This window comes from Anthonomus grandis, chromosome 22 (genome assembly GCF_022605725.1).
Source record: "Anthonomus grandis grandis chromosome 22, icAntGran1.3, whole genome shotgun sequence".
NCBI classification, from domain to species: domain Eukaryota; kingdom Metazoa; phylum Arthropoda; class Insecta; order Coleoptera; family Curculionidae; genus Anthonomus; species Anthonomus grandis.
Window position 1 is genome coordinate 46,731,950 of NC_065567.1, and position 18,128 is coordinate 46,750,077.

Sequence of the window (18,128 nt, forward strand, 5' to 3'; positions counted from 1 at the left end):
AGGTTCAGCAGTTTGAGCTCCACCAGTCCTCGGCGTGCTTTTTTGTTTGGAATGTATTGCCGAAAACTTAACCGGCCTCTAAATAATAAGAGTAACTCATCTAAAGAAAGTTTTTCATAAGGTCTGTAGGATTTCTGGAAATTTTTTACTTCCAAATCAACCATACCAGAAACTTTTTGCAACTTTTTTTTTCTAAATTCTTATCTGCATTAGCTTATGGTCTTTCATAGCAGCTAATACATCGTAGTAACTGCTCAAAGCAACGGCCAGACATACAATATGGAAATATTGGAGGGTAGTATAAACAGTTGTTGCTGAATAAATGTCTTACACTTGGTTCCTTTACTTGTGCCTGAAGTAAACATATTCCCAAAAACTTGCTAATTTCCGCCTTATCAGTTTCCCGAAATTTAAGCATACGCCTATTTCTAAGAGAAGGTCTATTAGATTTGTACAGCTTATTTCCATAAATGTTGGTAGACGTTCCCAACATATCAAAAATTTCATCAGAAAAAATGTCTTTGAAAATATCAAAAGCCTATCCATTAGCCTATCTTAAATAAAACAATCAAAAAATAATTAATAATACTCACTAAATTTTTTTTTTTTTTTAACACCACACAAATAATTAATTATGGAGATGCTTGCACAACGACAGTTTTTCGACGACTAACAGAAATCAAATGCAATTTCGGACGGTCATGACCGTCACTACCATACAGGAACCGACGCGCAAAAAATTATACACGTGTTGAAATATACGTCTTCTATGGGACGTTTTTAATGTTTTGGCGGTATATGATAGGACACTTTCTCTGAGGACCCATAATACCACATGCACACTGTGACGGGTTAGGCCGTCATTTACTTATTAACAAGAATATGCATGACTGTTATAACCGTCATGTCCAAAACAAGGGCCAATAATATGACGGCTATAGCCGCATTGTCCACGAACGTGTTAAAATTGGAACACCTTCGCAATAAAATACTTCTAAGTGAACTCCCTATCAATTACTCTCAATATAAAAATTCAATATTTCAATTTTACATAATATTGAATTGCTGTTGACCAGTAGTCGATACCGCCGTTTACGCAGATCGGGCCGAACAAGCGTCGTGCGTTTCTTGATTTGATTCACGGTAGCCCGCCGGTGCGTTGTTGCCAAATGATACTAAACTTATCGAGGGTTCAAAAAATTGTAAGAAAAATGCCTCAATTTTGTATTTCCATTCTCAAAGGCTTATTATTATTTTTTTTTTATTTTTAATAATAATTATTTTAGTTTTTTAATATAATGTTTCTAAAATCGATGTATCTAGAGACGTATGAAAGAATTTTTTTATTTGTCTTTTTTGTTTTGAAATAAAAAATCAATATTTTAGAAATTAAAAAAACTAGCACCTATCAACTCAAAAAAATATGTACGTTTCATTAAAAAATATTGTAAAATAGAAAAGTTATCCCGGAAACAGGAATTTTTAGGTGAATAATACTCTTAATACGTATTTGTTTGAATTGTTCAGAGAACACGTGCCCACCGTGTGCTAATTAAGTAAACGCAAAATTTAATGGTAATTTTTCTTATTAGACTTGTATTAGGTCAGATAACTTATTTCGTGTACTGTTTGGTTAAAAAAACCTACATTGTAGAAAATTAAAGTAACCAATTTTAGTATTAAAATAGATGATTAATATTAACGGCTATAACCAAATCGTTAAAAGTGCACTTTTTTTTATTTTTCATTTTGGTACATTTGATTTTGGTACATGCCGATATTCTATTTTAGGTTTAGAATGGAAATGCAGGTTACATCCGCCTGTATTGCCAACGGACGAAGTTGCTTGGATTTGTCCTGAGTGTGGTGACTGGATGTGTAAACCCGAACTTTCAACTCGACGTCAAGTAAACACACCCTTACAAGAGGCTTTACAGGAATCTATTTTGGGTATTTCAGAGGCACTCTGTGACGACCTAGTCGTCTGTCTTTCAAATCCTAGGTATCAAATTTTAAGCTGGTCGCTTTCTTGGCAAGATCTATACCGTCTTTGCATTCTCTATCTTAACGACCCTGAGAGAACTAAAAATTTTGTTACTGAACTGAAATTTGTAGATCTTGATTACTCTATGTTTGATCACATTAAAAAGGAGCCGATGGAGGAATATACAGGCATCGAGAAGGGGTACGAACAATACTTAGATGCTGAATTTCAATCTGATGAAGAAGATACTTCATGTTCAACAGCTTCGCATGGCGAAGATTCTGCCTCTCTTGCTTGCATTGGTGGATTAGGGAGCGATGGTTCTGGTGAATCAAGCCAGGCTTTACCACAAGCCAAATCGGATCCTAAAACTCTAAAAAGTTTAAGAATGTTTCGACCAAGCCAAAAGAGAAAGCAGGAAGACAAAGATGAATTCGAAAGAGATCAAAATGAAATGTTGTTCAAGCTTGCAAATGTTTCATCTCACTTGCGTGGAAACCAACATGCTTCTCATAATATACTTCCTGAATTGGCCACATCTTCCGAAATAAATGATCATCTACTAAATGGTACTACTTCACCCGGTACATCACACACTTCAATGGTACAATTTAATGCACAGTCTGGAACTGATCTAACTGCGGCAACTTCCACCCGGTTTGTTTCCAAATTAATAAAAAAATCCTTAACATTTGGTGTTCCTAAGATGCTTGATAGTAAAGAGTTAATAGTAGAAAAAATACCTACTGTGCAAACTTCCAATTTAAATGCAATTGCGTCAGTTAACCCTCGTAAAACAACCCAATCTTGTGCCAATTATTCTCATAATTCCAAGAAAATATCAGTACAAAATATTCAATATACTCAGAAACCTATTACACATGTCGATTATTCTGGCCAAATGCCTTCTAAACAATCCTCAAGCGAATTGGATGCAATCCTCTCCGAAGTAGTAGACGATATTGAAAAAGATTCTGACACATCAACATCATCTGAGTCAAAAAACGGACTGGCTGCCACTTCGCTTCTTCTTGGGGAGCAAGTGGCGGACCAACACAATCAAGTAGACCAAGTAACTTTAAACAACAGCAACAACCTGACCCAGACGAAATTACCGCAAGAAATGTCCTCGCACAGTGGTATCACGAAAGATTGCAAGAAGAAGCTACCAAGCATCCAGTGCAAAATGTTGCCCAGCAGCAGTGGCATACAGCCGCATATTTACCCTACGAGAAAAAGGAAAGTTACAACAGCAACTGCTGGAAAGGAAATTTTCAAAAAAAAACTCATTGTAAAAATACCAAGACTGGACATAATGAAGTATCTATCAGTAAAGAAAACCTCAGAGTCTCCGAATATGGATGCGACTCGGTTGCATCAAGAAGAGAAAAAAATAAGAGACATGATTATTGCGGATATGCGCAAAAGAGTGCTATCGATAGTAGTTCAGCGATACCCCCTGCCACTCAAAAACTTGGAAAAAACCCTTGTTCCGAAATGTGCTCGAGAATTGCATATAGCGTTATATCGGGATCCGCCAATATTTGCACTGCAAAAAATGAATTCATTGGCGGTAAAAAGTTCTCCAGCGTCAACCTCAAAGAAGAATATGCAGTTAAGTTTTCAAACGAATCCAACCATTCTGAAAAATATGAAAACAAGGTCCCCATCGCCCTTAGTTCGGAAGGCAAAACACACATTAGTACTTTCCCAGGTGGGCCGAAACCCTCCATTTCTAAAAGCGGTCAGTCAACCTCATTTAACTTTCGAGGAAAACAGTCAAACTCCTCTATGTGCAAAGATAAATTCTACAGTCTCACTCGTTCAAGGAGTTACGAGCCATGTTCCCTGGATTCCGGAATTGGGCGACCAATGCATGTTAGTTCCAGAGGTACACAAATTACAGATGGCACAACCGTTTCTAGAAAAGTGCTTAAACTTGCAACCTATGGAGAAAAATCAAACGGCGCACCCGTTAACCAACGGACAGTTGACTCGATCAAAACCGGAACATTTAATACACCATCTGGGCAAATTACAATTACGAACATTATATCTAAGTCCGGAGATAACATATTTAATCAAAATAAAACTTTCGGTAGATCTACCGCCAATCATTTGCCCAATGAAACGAGGAGCTTTAACACAAAACTTTCAGCGGAGCTTACAAGAACTTTACCAAAAGCTAATGACCCCTTTCCGCAAACACTTGTTACTACTAATGCAGTTGAATCAGGTAACGAAACAAGTCGAAAAGAGTCTATTCGAGATATTGCCTTGTCAAATGATGCTTCTTCAACCAACGCACCAGACAAACTTCACACATTTGTTGCATCAACCTCTACTTCCTGTGATAAATCGGACGAACCCAACATCCGGTTGCCCTTGCATACAAATTATGGATGTGGAAACTTCTTATGGTAGTAATTTTGGAGAGGATACTAAAAAGACTGATATACAATTGACTGAACCAGCACACCTTGATGAATCAGAATCATTAAGTTTAGAGGAACTCGCTTCAAGTCCACTCTGTAATGTTGAATTTAGCGATTTTGAAAGCAGTATTATGGTTGTGTTGCCTGGTGTTAATGTGGATAGTGATCAGCCAGAAATTTTTAGCACAACAATTAATAAAATAGGAACTGTAAATATTATACCCTTAAACTGTGATACTCTTGACAAAGATTGCTCCGTCGAGCTATTCGGTAGTGACAGTAAAGATCTTAATGATCATTTAGGTCTTGTAAGTTTTCCTCAAATGGCAACTTCTAATGAGGTCTTTAATAGACAAATCATTAATACCAACTTAGATCAAAACACTGCGACTTATCAGTTAAGTACCCCTTCAAATAATGACTCGGAATATGATTATCTAGATAGCATTGCATTTGAACACAATTATGCATTGCCTCCCGGACTGTCTCCTAAAAAACATTGTGAGGAACCCATGGTTCTAGATAACCAGTATTTTTGTCATGATGATATTTACGGACTTTCAGATCCTGAGGGTTTGTTTCCAACAGTAGATTCATCAGAAATATTGGGTGAGGATAGTGTGGAAAATAGGCCTGAACTATTAACCAACTATGAAAAATGTGAAATACCCATTACTTTTACTGAATCACTAGATATACAAATAAATGAGATGGAGAACTTAGAGCCTGCGACTCATGACGATATCTTTTCTACAACAAATACACCTTCAACACTGCAACACGAAGAATCAGATAATTATTTAAGACGTGAAGATTTTTCTATACAAACAACATCAAAAACCAATAAAAAGGCGATTATTATTAGTAATATTTTACTTCGGCCTAATGACAGAATCAAAAGTCGGGCTAGTATTTGCCCCGTCGAAGAGAGAGACAACTTTTTAAGAGAAAAAGAAACAGAGGCTTTTTCTGATAAGATAGAGACCGCAATCTATTCACAGGATTATCTGAATACTGAGAGTTTTAGTCATAGTGAGGCTTGTTATGATTTTGGTGTAGTTTCAGATATATCAAATAAACCAAAATATGAGGATGTCGGCAAATCTCACTTAGATAACACACTTTTAGATCAACCAAGTAATTATACAACGCCATTATTTGTTGACCTCGAATACTATGATGATGAACGAGAAGATTCGCTTAACTCTAGTCTAGATGCGTCCGGGAAATATTGTGTTAACACTCAACTTTGTGATGACATTACCTTACATTCCGATATCAATAAATTGGATGTAACTCTTAAATGTAATATTCCCAATGAATATAAAGATTGTTCTTTTAAAATTAAACACATTTACAAGAATAAACGTAGGAAAATCTCATTTGAGGCTTCTGAAGATAAATCTGGTGCAACTAAAATTGGCAAGGATCCTGTGGCTTCTATAGGATATAATTTACAGTCAAATTTCTCTAAAGACACATTTAAGAGAAGAAATGTGGCCACTTACAGTAAGAAACGGTGCAAAAATTTTAAGCGGGATACATCTAATGAGATATTTTCCCTTGATAAATGCGCTTCAAATATCATGAATAATGGAGATTTGGATGTTCCGGCAGGAATTAAAAGTTGCTATTGCATTTCTTGTGACGACATTAGTCGGGAAAGCGAAAAATTCAAGCAAGAATTAGAAAAAATGAATACAACTCGTTTAGATGATACATTAGCTTTAAATTTTGAGAATGAAGCGTCTACAAAAATAGGTCACAATGCTTGTGAAAGTTGTTCTAATTTATTCGATCTAGTCAATGTTAAATTATTTAAACGTTTACATTCTAATTCATCCAATTTAAATGGTAATAACCTCTTTTTAAAAGAAATAGAACCAATATTAAATTTGAATCTTTCGACTGTCAAAGATTCTACACATATAACTGAAAGATTTGATACTAAAAATAATTCCGATGAATCTTCTATACATCAAACGGCAATGGTACAAGGGGAATGTTCTACAGATTTACAGAATTTAACGCATGCTAAAGTAATAGAAATTATTAAAACTAAATCACAACTTAATTCTGAGACCACATATGAGGGTCCCACACATGAACCAAGTTATAATAAAGGCAAAGATTTACATCAAGAAAAAAATACATGCACATCTTCAGAAAACGTAGAAATTATAGAATTAAACGATGATATCGAATCAGATGTTGAATTTATCCAAAGCAATGATAAGGAATTTAACAATAGTGACAAAGTGATTGATGAAGTTATTGTAGTAGAGGATGATGTAATTTTTAAAGAAGTTAAGTCGGTTAGCAACGAACGTACGGTAAACCGTAAGAGAAAAAGGAAGAACAGAAAAGAAGGAATTATTGGCGTAGGAAAGAAAAAAACTTTAGCAACCGAAAAAAATTATCAGCATAACAGCACCGCCTCTCAAAATGTCAAACAGGCAGATGTGCTTCTCGCTAATAAAAAAAGGTCGGACACACGTAATTTAGTAGATGTTATTGTAATTGATGATAATGATGAAGGTCTTATTAAAGAATCAAAAGACCAACAGGAAACTAGCTTACAAAATATTGAACATAATAGAAGGGAAGCTTTAATGGGTGCCGTAGAACCGGCCAGCGAAAAAAGCAGACTGCAACAGAATAAAAATCCATTATATGAACAAGAGCTTTTGTTATTAAATACTACGGCTGTTAATAATGATGCAAAAAAAACTGAAAAAAACGGAAAAGCGAGTGAAAGACCTCGAAATAAAAGGAAAATGGCAGACTACGCAGCACTGAATGTTAATGAGAACGTTATATGTAAAGAGAAAAGAATGAAGGTAACCAATGAATTGATTAGCAAAAAAAAATTTGTTCAGTTCAAAACAAGTTCAGAATCGAATGAGATTAATAACAATCCTTCTATTAAAAGTCGCGAAGCTCGAATTTTAGGCTCCAAAATTGATGCTGAAAATGAAGATCAGAAACCGGATATTTCTAAGATAGATTTAAGTGAAGGATGGAGCTCTGTTCTTGATTCTTCTGAGGAATCAGAATTTACTGATTATTGGGAAACGGATTCTTCAGGCAATTTTTCTGACGAAGACCAAAACCCTAAGAAAAAATATAAGTTAGTTCGAAAGGCGTTTAATTGGTCATTTTCCGAAAATCATTCTCTCTCACCCACTCCTAAAATATCAAACCGTAGACGGGGACGCCGATTAAAATTGACCAATCAGGAAAAGCCAATCAAAAAAAAAGTTCTCCGTGAGTCAGTTGTGCATTATAAATTAGAACAAAAATTCAAGAGAAGACGGTTCTCAAGAGGTAGAACGATGCTCCCAGATTTAGTCATTAATCTTCATCGATTGCCCGAATTTGTAACGAGGAAGAATGTAAAAGTAATTTTGATGAATCCCTTACATAGTAATATTAGAATTTTCGAAACAATAAATAAACCCAAACACACACCTTTACAGTATTCGAACAGGTTCAATGTTGATGATTTTCATACCCAAACGCGAAAGAAAATTGGATTTCTTCGATTTTATGAAGATGATTATTATAGTATGATCACAAAGGTTAAATTACGAAGCCTATGTCGTAGCAATCTGAATCAAAGTCGTATAGATGTTCCCGGGCTATATGATTATTCGCTCTTACTACCTGCAAAAGTTAACCACATTGTTAATGTTGTGCAACATTCTGTTCCGCGTTCACCATCTACAGGGGATCAGAATGTTCAAACTAGTACTCAAATTACTCCTCATATCCAAAGAATTGGTCAACCCAAGGCCAGCAAGTCGGATGAATCACCCGCGGAAAAAACATCTAATTCGCTTGTCGTGAGTTCTTCTGGTATTAATCAGTCGAGTTTTGTAAATCATAATTCAAATGGCCCAAGACCTCACAAAACTCCAGACCAAGTATCCAGGCAGGCTTCCAATGTGAATATACTATCACAACAAGTTATTAGGCCTGGAACTTCCCAAAATCACCCAGAAAAGATGCCATCTCAAATTGGGGAACCGAAGGTATGTAGTAAGGTGTTGAATATTTATAGCTGTAGTAACCCCGTTCCCTTTTGGTAAATGGTTTTTTTAGTTTTTTGTTTAAAAAAAAAAAATGGGTTCTGGTTTGTAGTACTACCATTTTTAAAATACATTTTGGTTCAGTTTTGGTTTGCCTTTATTTTGTTTAATGAATCGTTCTGATTTATCCATTCTACCTGGCATGTTGTATTCCAAGCATGTGTTCATATCATTTGCACAGCTTTATTATCGTAATCCATTGCTTAGCTAGTTTGGCAACAAGAGTGAAGAGCCGATTAGATGCTACATGTACCTGTTTATTTTTTAGACCGCTACTTTATTAAAAGTCGATTCAGAAGACCGACCAGACTTGCAAGTCACTAAAACTGTTAGTACTAACGTAAGGATTGTGACAACTACTACACAGGCTGGTAGCACAAGTACTACTCCAAGTGCTGCTTCAGGCAGTACTATTTTGCAATTTATTTGTAAAAGCTCTACTTTACCCCAATTTCAACAAGCTTTTGGAAAAACTGTTTATCAAGTCCCTGTAACTAGCTCACCTACTGGGCCTGTAGTTTCTTCTAGTGAAAGTTGCCTGCAAATGCAGACTGCAACAGTAGAAAGTAAAAAGTTTGCTACCAAAAGTTTACCAGTAAGTGTACAACCCATTGCTGGCAATGTAATTTTTAGAGGACAAGTTCCTCTTGGACAAACTGTTAGCTTAATACCTCCAGGATCGAACACAAGGCAGCTGTTTAGAATAACAGGATCCACCCACGAACAGATTAGCCTCGTAAAGGAGACAGTTATACAAAATAAAATGAGCGCTTTACTAGCCGCTGCTTTACAGGGAAAGCCAAAAATATCTGAACAGAATGGCGAAGTAGTAGAGGAATATTCTGCTACTAGAATTACCTTATGCCGACCTGGAACCGTGTCAAGTTCCAGAATCGTTGCGCCTGTTCAGTTGCAAATTCCAGCTAATGTAAGAGCTCCACAACCAAATGTGAGCTCTACTACTCTCGAACAATTAAGAGAGTTCGATATGGTTTACAATCAAGTCAAGGAGAGAAGCAATAATTTCGTCCAGCCAGATACAAATTCCAAAAATTCTCAGGAACAACAAAGAATAAGCTTTACCTATGTTAATCAGGTTCAGAAATATACCCAAATATCGCCCGTTGTTGTTGTTAGCAGCTATAATCCTTTGCAGCCATCTTTGTCCTCTGCTAGTGTTACTTCACAAGCAGGCTCTTGTATAACTCAAGTGAGTACATTGACAGTGCCAAAAGTAGCAGTAAAGTCTTCTAAGGGTAAAAGTATTAAAAATACTATAGTCAAAACTTCTCCTCCCACCGTAACTACAATTCCCAAACCACAACAAAAGCCTCAAGAGGATGAGCATACTACTCAAAGAATTTTTGATATTTTGGCTGAATATGCTGAACAGCTCAGGAACTCTCCTGATCTTAACAACAAGCCTGCCCCCCGAAGGAGGTCAAATCCACCAACTAATCCCTGCTCAAATTCTTGCACAATTTCTCCTACTAAAAAGAAAAAGAAGAAAAGTAGTAATTCTAGTGCAAGTCCGAATATTATTGAAACCGATAATGACGAATTAACAATAGGTAGTGAGGATAGCTCTGGATGTAACACCGCACCTCCTTCTACGACAGACGAAGAACAATCTCAGTCTGCAATTAGTGCTACAGCTGAATCGAATTTAGAGTCCACTAATGCCAGCAGTCCCATGTCAACGACTGCATCAACAGCTCGACCTATAATTGTTTCAGACGCAACAGGTCAGTCTAGAAACGTCATTATAACTGATTCGAACATCAGTGAAGCCTTGAAAATGCCCAATACAGCTTTATTAATGCCTGGCAATTATATCATGCCGGTTTCTGTGGTTAAAGGAGGACAGCATATTGCTGTTGTTTCGGGAGGAAATAAAATTCTCACTACACTTCCTGCACGATCCGGTCAAAACATGCTCCTCTTTCAAAGTTTTTTAAATCAAAATAAAAAGTGTGGCATTTCAGCGGTTAAATGTGCTTCGCTACAACCATTTTCCGGATTATCCTCTCAAAATGTCGCAACGGTTAGATCTCAGCCTTCTGTCATTCTGCCTTCTAATTCTATTGCTACTGTTGCACTTAGCCAACCAATCGCCATTAAAAAGATTGATAATTCTGAAAAAGGAAGCAACAGTGAAGTATTTTTTACAATATCCCAAGCCAAAGAAGTAATTAAATTGGAAAAAACAACAGATGTAGATAGACCTGACAGTACAAATATATCTCACGATTCTAAAGCGGAAGAAAATTTTCATAGCACTAAAGGAGTATATAGCATACAGAAGACAAACAGTGTGGCAACTTCCGTCATAGCCAGTGCTATCAAAAGAGATGAAGCGCGCGAACAGACTTCATTTGCTGTTTCTGAAGCTATTAAAGGTAACATATTTGTTGTTCATTTTACTGATGTTCAACAGACTTTATCTTAAGTCAATCATACATCGAAAACTTTACATTTTAAAATGTAAATTAAATTAGGGCATGTATTATCATGGTTTGTGCTATATTAACAAGGTGATGGTATTTTACTGTCAGCTGAATACTAATCAACACTAACAATTAACCCTATTAAAAACGTATCCATTTCCAAAACTTGTATATTGATCATTTTTCAGAAGCTTTTTTTATTAAAACTTTTTTTTATTAAAAAAGTATGTATGAATATAGTGAGAAAGTGACGGAACTGCTAATGGAAGTAAGATTTTTTTTGTATTGATTAGGTATATGCACATTTTATGAAGTTAAATTATACAATCATACTGTTAACACAGGCTTTAACATGTATTTGATTTAAACATTTATGCAACTTTAAACTATGTAGTTTTAAAAAGGAAAGTTCTGATATATTATTTTTCTACGCACGTTTAATAATTGCAAGTTAGATGCTGTTGAAGCGTTGCTTGACAACTTAAAAATGAAATAATTGAGTACCAAATAGGACTCGTCACAAGGAGATGATACCAAAAAATCATCTATATAAAAGTTGCATAATAAAAGAGATAGTAAAACATAAAAAATTTCAAAATGTGGAAAGGTTTCCTTTAAGAAATCATCAACTATTTGCAAAATTTCGTAGAAAATTCGCATTCTGTAAAAAGATCTCATGTTCAACATAAATTTTCACAAAATGTTTGGGCTTGCGTGAAAAATTAGATACTTATTGAAGCTTTCTTTTCTGCACCTCGACTGATCGCTGAAATTTATTTAGATTTTCTTCGACACAATCTGCCAGATTCATTAGAAGATATTCCTCTAAATGTGAGACAGAATCTGTAGTACAGAATATGAGGGGCTCCACAACATTTTCGAGAGGTTCATGATCTAAACATCTAAATAATGAGCTGCCGAATAGATGGATAGGGCGCAATGGACGCATTTCTTGGTCTTGAAAGAGTTGGTGTATCATATGCAGTAAATACTCCGAAGGAACTTCAAGAGCCCATTAAAAATTTCTGTGATTTAATTCGTGGACATCTTAGTTTTTTTTTCAAGGCTTGTAAGGAGTCGTGGATTCGCTGAGCAAGATTGTATGTTCATTGAACAAATAGGGACAATTTTGAAAATTTTTTTCTAAAACCGGAAACCTTTTGACTTCATTATAGGGATTAAATAAATAATGTGATTCTGTTATTATGCTACTTTTATATGACACATCTTTGAAAACACCCTGTTTATTTTTTTAATGTCATAATTTTAAATTAAATTTGAATTAAGGCTTCTAATAATCGTAAAATAATAAAATAAATAATAATAGTAAAATTGCAGTTCCATTCAAGGGTTTTACAGTGCATTTATTATTTGGTTGCTATGTTATATCTTTAATTTGTATAATTTTGAATAGTTTTTAAAACTATTGCTTATGTTAAATTCCTATATTCTTTTTAGAGGCTTGAATTGAAATCATTAAGATATATTTTTTAAAATTTTAAGTTTAATAATGGATAATCTGAAACACGCTTAAAACCTGTATTCTTCATCAGATAACAAAAAGAAGTACGTATAGTTAATTTATTCGAAAATGCCATATACAGTCAATGTCTAATGTACTTTAACTTAATGTGCGTAAACTATCCTAGAAAGGTTATTCATATTACTTGATTTAGCAAGTAAATTTACGTTGGTTCCTAATGTAAGGCTTCTTAAAAATGATTAATAAAATTACCTGTTACGTTTGTTTTTTGAGATATAAATTCACCGATTACCAAAGCTCAAAAATCAAAGGTAACAAAAAAACTATCATGGAAAAAACAGGACAAGCCAAGATAATGTTATTATTGGTTAGTCATTAACTACACAGAGAATAAAAAGCTTTAAAATATGTGCGTATTTTTTTAAATATCTAGGGATCCTTTCTGCCTGTAGTGCGTAATATATCTTGCCTATATGGTACTTGCATAATATGTCTTTTGGTTGCATCATTCAATGAAATGAAATACACACTATAAGATATTAAAAGGTCACCAATATATTTTACTTAAAAGTGTCCAGAAATATATTTTGTATTTAAATTGCTGGATCCTTCGTGAAAATTGAAAAATTTAACAAATATACGAAAATATACGAAAAACATATATTTTCCAACAGTTCATCCTATTTAATAGATCTGAAATAATGCACTTGAAATGTACCACTTGTGCAGTGTATTAACTCTAATGCACGTTCTAGGAGTATTATACTAATACAAAAGAAAAGTCTTTAAAAAAATATGATTACACATATTATTAGTTTATAAATTGAGTAACTTCAATGAATTATAGTTTTTATTAACCAGACAGAAATAATATTTATCCAGTATAGTTGATAAAATTTGAAAAAAAAAATTAAATAATTCAGCCTTTAATAAATAAAAAGCTTTTTATTCTATTTGTTAGTTAAAGATTAAGTTAGTCTTATGATAAACTGGTTAACAAAATTACGTGACACATCGTTTTAAGAATTAATAATGAACATTATGGAATATCTAGCAAAATATCTTAATGGCTGTCACTTAATATATAGTAGGTACTATTTCTGATGTGCCATAAACTAGTCCTGAAAATAAAAGTTGTAGTATATGATTAACACTAGAAAAGATATTTTTCCAGAAGGCACTTCTGCCTTCTTCGCAGAAACCTTCTAGGGAAATATCTTCTTTTATCCAGGAATATTGCTGAATGATTTGTCACGCGCATTAGTCGTACTCATGTCACGTAATTTTATTACACAGCTCTGTTTCATGCTTTTTGCATATATTTTTTGTAAAACGTTAACATTTTTAGCCAATGATGAACCAAAACAAAGTGACCGAAATAGTTCAGTATTGGTCAATCCTCCTACCTCCAATGGACCTATGTTATCATATACCTACGCCAAACATAAAAAGTCTGCAGAAGTCGTAGAATCCACAACTCCCCCTATAAAGGATTTTAGCCGCAACACAGGAAAGGTAAGAAAAGACTTGTGACCAATGTGTTTTTGTGGTATTTTATATACGTAGCAAAATTTGAATTGACATGAAAATTGACTCCACAATTGACAATTGATTAATTTTTGTTTCTAATTTCTAGTTTTTAATTTTTTTTTCTCCGATCATTATAGGCCTGTGATCTGGTCAAAACGGAACCACTAATGTAAAATACCATTAAGTAAAAGGATTAAAAAAAAATCAATTATAGGCGAACCAATAGCGCATTTAGTGATGATCCCTACTATAAATGTTTGTTTTCAAAAAGGCCTAAATTCAAATTATTCAGATTTTACACCTTAGTAAAATTAAACACTATTAATAACAACTGTTACTATTAATAAGTATTAAACACTAAATTTATAATCTTTTTACCCAATAGAAATAATTTTTTAATAATATTTTTATTTTTTTTTTAATTAGTTTAAAGCTGCAATACATATTGAATTCTTGAAGTCTATTAATTCTTGAATAAGGGTGTTTTTTAGAATAGAACATTAACTTGGCAACACTGTTTGATATGTGAGCTATTGTAACAGTTGTTACTTCATTGTGTTTAGTTTGTTTTTTTTTTTTACAAAAATACGGTTCAGTTCGAGAAGCTATCGCAGCTCCTCGTCCATCAATAACTAACCGAAAACAAAAAAAGAAGAAAAAAAACTGTTACCTTAGTGTAGCAAATAGGAGGCAGGAAAGGAGGGGGGACCAGGGCCACATATTTACCAAGGACGTCAGTATTAACAGTGAATAACATAAATTGTTTTTTTGATAAGTGCATTGAATATATAGTTCGCCCAGAGAATAGACGTTGACGGAAAGAATTTAAAGAATTCAGAAAACAAATATCTGTGGCATTTGCGAGATTGTCATACTTCATTTACGAATTTCGTTGTCTATTATTGATGAATTTTTGTATTAAAAATTTCTTTCAAATAGGACTAATTTCGCTAAAAATGTCTAGATGTTATTGTTAGTTTCCTAGTTTTATACTCTATCAATAGTCTATTTGTTAAATTGAAGTTTTAATTAAAATACCCGAGGAATTTTACTTTTCCAAATTACTAAGAAAAGGCAACAACGGCTTAAACGACGCAATTTCGAGGTCAAAGTGGGTGGGACCTTAACGGCACGCCACGTGCGCGATTTTATAATTGGTCAGCAATCAAATATTTAATTATGACATCTTGCTCCTCCACTTTTTCTTCCATCTATTTTGAGAATTTCACAACAGGTGTGGGATTCCTATTTGAATCTGGTTTTGATCATAGGCTTACAATATAATTTAGAGTTTGTGTGTATAATTTTCGATATTTGTGTTGTGTTGTCGAATTATTTGGAATTTTTTTAAATTAATATTATAAAGTTGATGTTGGGAAGTATTAATAAATTATTATATCTACATACAAATATTCTTAATAATGTTTAGTGCATCAGATATTTCATATACAGGGTGATTGATTTATACAGGGTTGATGGTACCTTAGACGTTTACGGAGAACGGAAAATGGATTTTTTTGAAAATTTGGATCATTTTTTCATAATGGATTTTAGCTGGTGATCTAACGATTACAAATATTTTTAGCAATACAGCGTTGCCGCTTATACCAAAAAATAGTAGCAACTTTGTTATTTTAAATGGAATAACCTGTATATTATTTTATTTTCCGATCCGCTATCACTTTATGATTGTTTTTGTATAAGTTGTTCTTATATCTATCTTTAGTGGTTTTCGAGGAATTAATTATTTTCTTTATTTTTTTACCAAAACAGAGCTTTAAATAAATTTTTATTACTACGGCACTGGAACGCGCAGAAAATTGAAATTCTAAACGTAATTTACGGAATTACAACATTAATGAAATAAAAGCAATTTTCTGTAAAAATCTGATTATTTTGACATATGTAGGTGGCCATGAAAGGTCATGACGCAACAATGCTATGCTATTGATGCGTCATGTTGATGTTGATGAAATTTGTGCAAAGAAAGAGAACTAGAAAGTAAAGAAGGAGAAATTTTAGAGAAGGTATTTTTAATAGAAGAAATCCACATTTTTGGGCTAATCAAAATCCACATGCGGTTAAGGAAATAGGATTTCAAGAAAAATTTAGTTTTAATGTTTTTTGTTTACTAAAAGGCAATCAAATAGATTTTTTCATTTACGACGGGTCATTAAACTCCCATAAATACCTTTAGATTTTGCGCTCAGTAGTACAAGATTTTCTGGAAAATTTAACGCTTGAAGACTATCGCACTTGCTAGTTCCAATTGGATGGGGCCCCGCTTATTGCACTGAGGAGGTGACACGTGAGTTATTTGAGAAATTCGATGACCGCTAGTTTAGGCGTTTGGGACCATGGGATTGGCTTGCGAGATCACCTGATCTTACAACACTTGATTTTTACTTTTGGAGTAATTTGAAGTAAATGGTATACAAGACACCGGCAAACAGTAAACAGGAATTATGTACGTCAACGACTTATCAATTGCATTGGTCACCAAGATCCTTCTGAAATAGAAGCAGTGACAACACATGCTGCACAACGCAGGATTTTGAAGTGCGTAGAAGTCAATGGCAATCATTTTGAAAATTTATTGTAAATTACTTATAATGTTAGGATAACTAATTAAATCATTCTTAAGTTATGAAAGAAATTGTATAAAGTTATTTTGTATTCGCACAAATTTTCTTTTATCCATTTTTTGTAAATTAGGTACATTTCGTTGAACTTTCGGCATGTTCTTGCTACAATTTTGTCACATTGTCCATGAATAATAAATAGATTTATCAACACTTTTGAATAACTATTTCTTTCAATTTCAATTAAGTTTTAAGTAACTATTTTAAAGAAACACCCACGTGTATTACTATTATTGATCTAAATGTAACTATATTGTTCGGTCATGACCTATAATATACAGGGTGTTCCATTTAAAAAAATGCATTTTTCACATAAATTTTTATAGTGAAGACTAATGTACAATACTTTACATTTAAAATAACAAAGTTATCGCTAAAAATATTTTTAATCGTTAGATCACTAGCTAAAACCCATGATGCTAAATTTAAAAAAATATATATTTTCCGTTCTCCGTAAACGTCTAAGGCACCATCAACTATCAAGCACCCCGTATTTTATAGTATTTACTTGTATGTGCAGGGTGCCTAAATTCGAACACTGTTAGGTTACTGGATTGCTATATAGGAGATGCTATAACAGAGCCTTGCGGTTTTTGCATTGCTACACTTTTTTATGAAACGAAGTTTGCTATTGTCAAAAATTTGACAGCTGTCAACGTTATTATTCTACAAAGTGATTTTATTTAGAATTTAATCTTGTTATTATATTTAATTGTATCTCGATTAATATATAACATATTTAAAAAGTGAAACTTATCTTTTTTTGGTAGAACACGATTATGTTATCTGTTTTATTGTAGAGATATAGGATTTTGAGATAAAAAAATATACTTGTTATTTTTTAATATAAAACTCTGTATATTTTAGCACTAGTAGATAGACTAGTTAATGCTTTGTTTAACGATATATGTCACACAAGCATATACTGATAGATTGCCAGATATGGCCAGGTTTCGTGTACTTCCCATAAGAACCTATGAAAGGAAGAGAGATGATCTCCTTATAAATGAGATTATTTTCCTCTCATATAATTCTAACAGAAAGTATTGAACATCAGATAAGTGGGTCCTGGATAGTATACTGGACTCATTTACCTGATGTGCAAGTGTTTTACATTGCTCAAAAGGGAATTCAAAGTTTTTTATTTCTCAAAATTCTAAAACAGACACACAAGTAATAAAACATATCCGTGTTCTGTAGAGAAAAACCCAATAAAAACTGTTTTTTACTCTTTCGAAATTTTAAATAATAACAGAGATACAAAAAAAGAGAAAATATAGATCTCAAAATCATAGATTTTCAAAATTACGCTGTAGATTAGTAACTAGGACAGCTTTCACATTTTTAACAACAGCATATTTTGGATTATAAAAAAGTAGCATCGCAAACGACAAGGCTCATCTCTCATAGCAACTGAGATAACCTACAAGTGTCATAATTTGGACAGCCTTTACAATTTACATAATATCTATAAGTACACTGTGTCCCATTTTGGATGAGACTGCAGGGTATCTCT

The 18,128-nt window shown here is 33.6% G+C and overlaps 1 protein-coding gene across 4 annotated transcripts in view; it reads left to right on the top strand.

Annotated features, from left to right (window-relative positions):
* Positions 1–18,128, top strand: part of LOC126748101 (uncharacterized) — a 54,639-nt gene that overhangs the window by 24,929 nt on the left and 11,582 nt on the right. For 2 of the 4 annotated variants that reach the window (XM_050457099.1, XM_050457101.1), the window contains exons 7-9: positions 1,792–8,453; positions 8,779–10,909; positions 13,789–13,955. In XM_050457099.1, the coding sequence (XP_050313056.1) occupies positions 1,792–8,453; positions 8,779–10,909; positions 13,789–13,955 (8,960 nt within the window). Of the gene's footprint in view, positions 1–1,791; positions 8,454–8,778; positions 10,910–13,788; positions 13,956–18,128 lie in introns of those variants that run through there. The other 2 variants (XM_050457102.1, XM_050457103.1) reach the window with 2 other exon arrangements.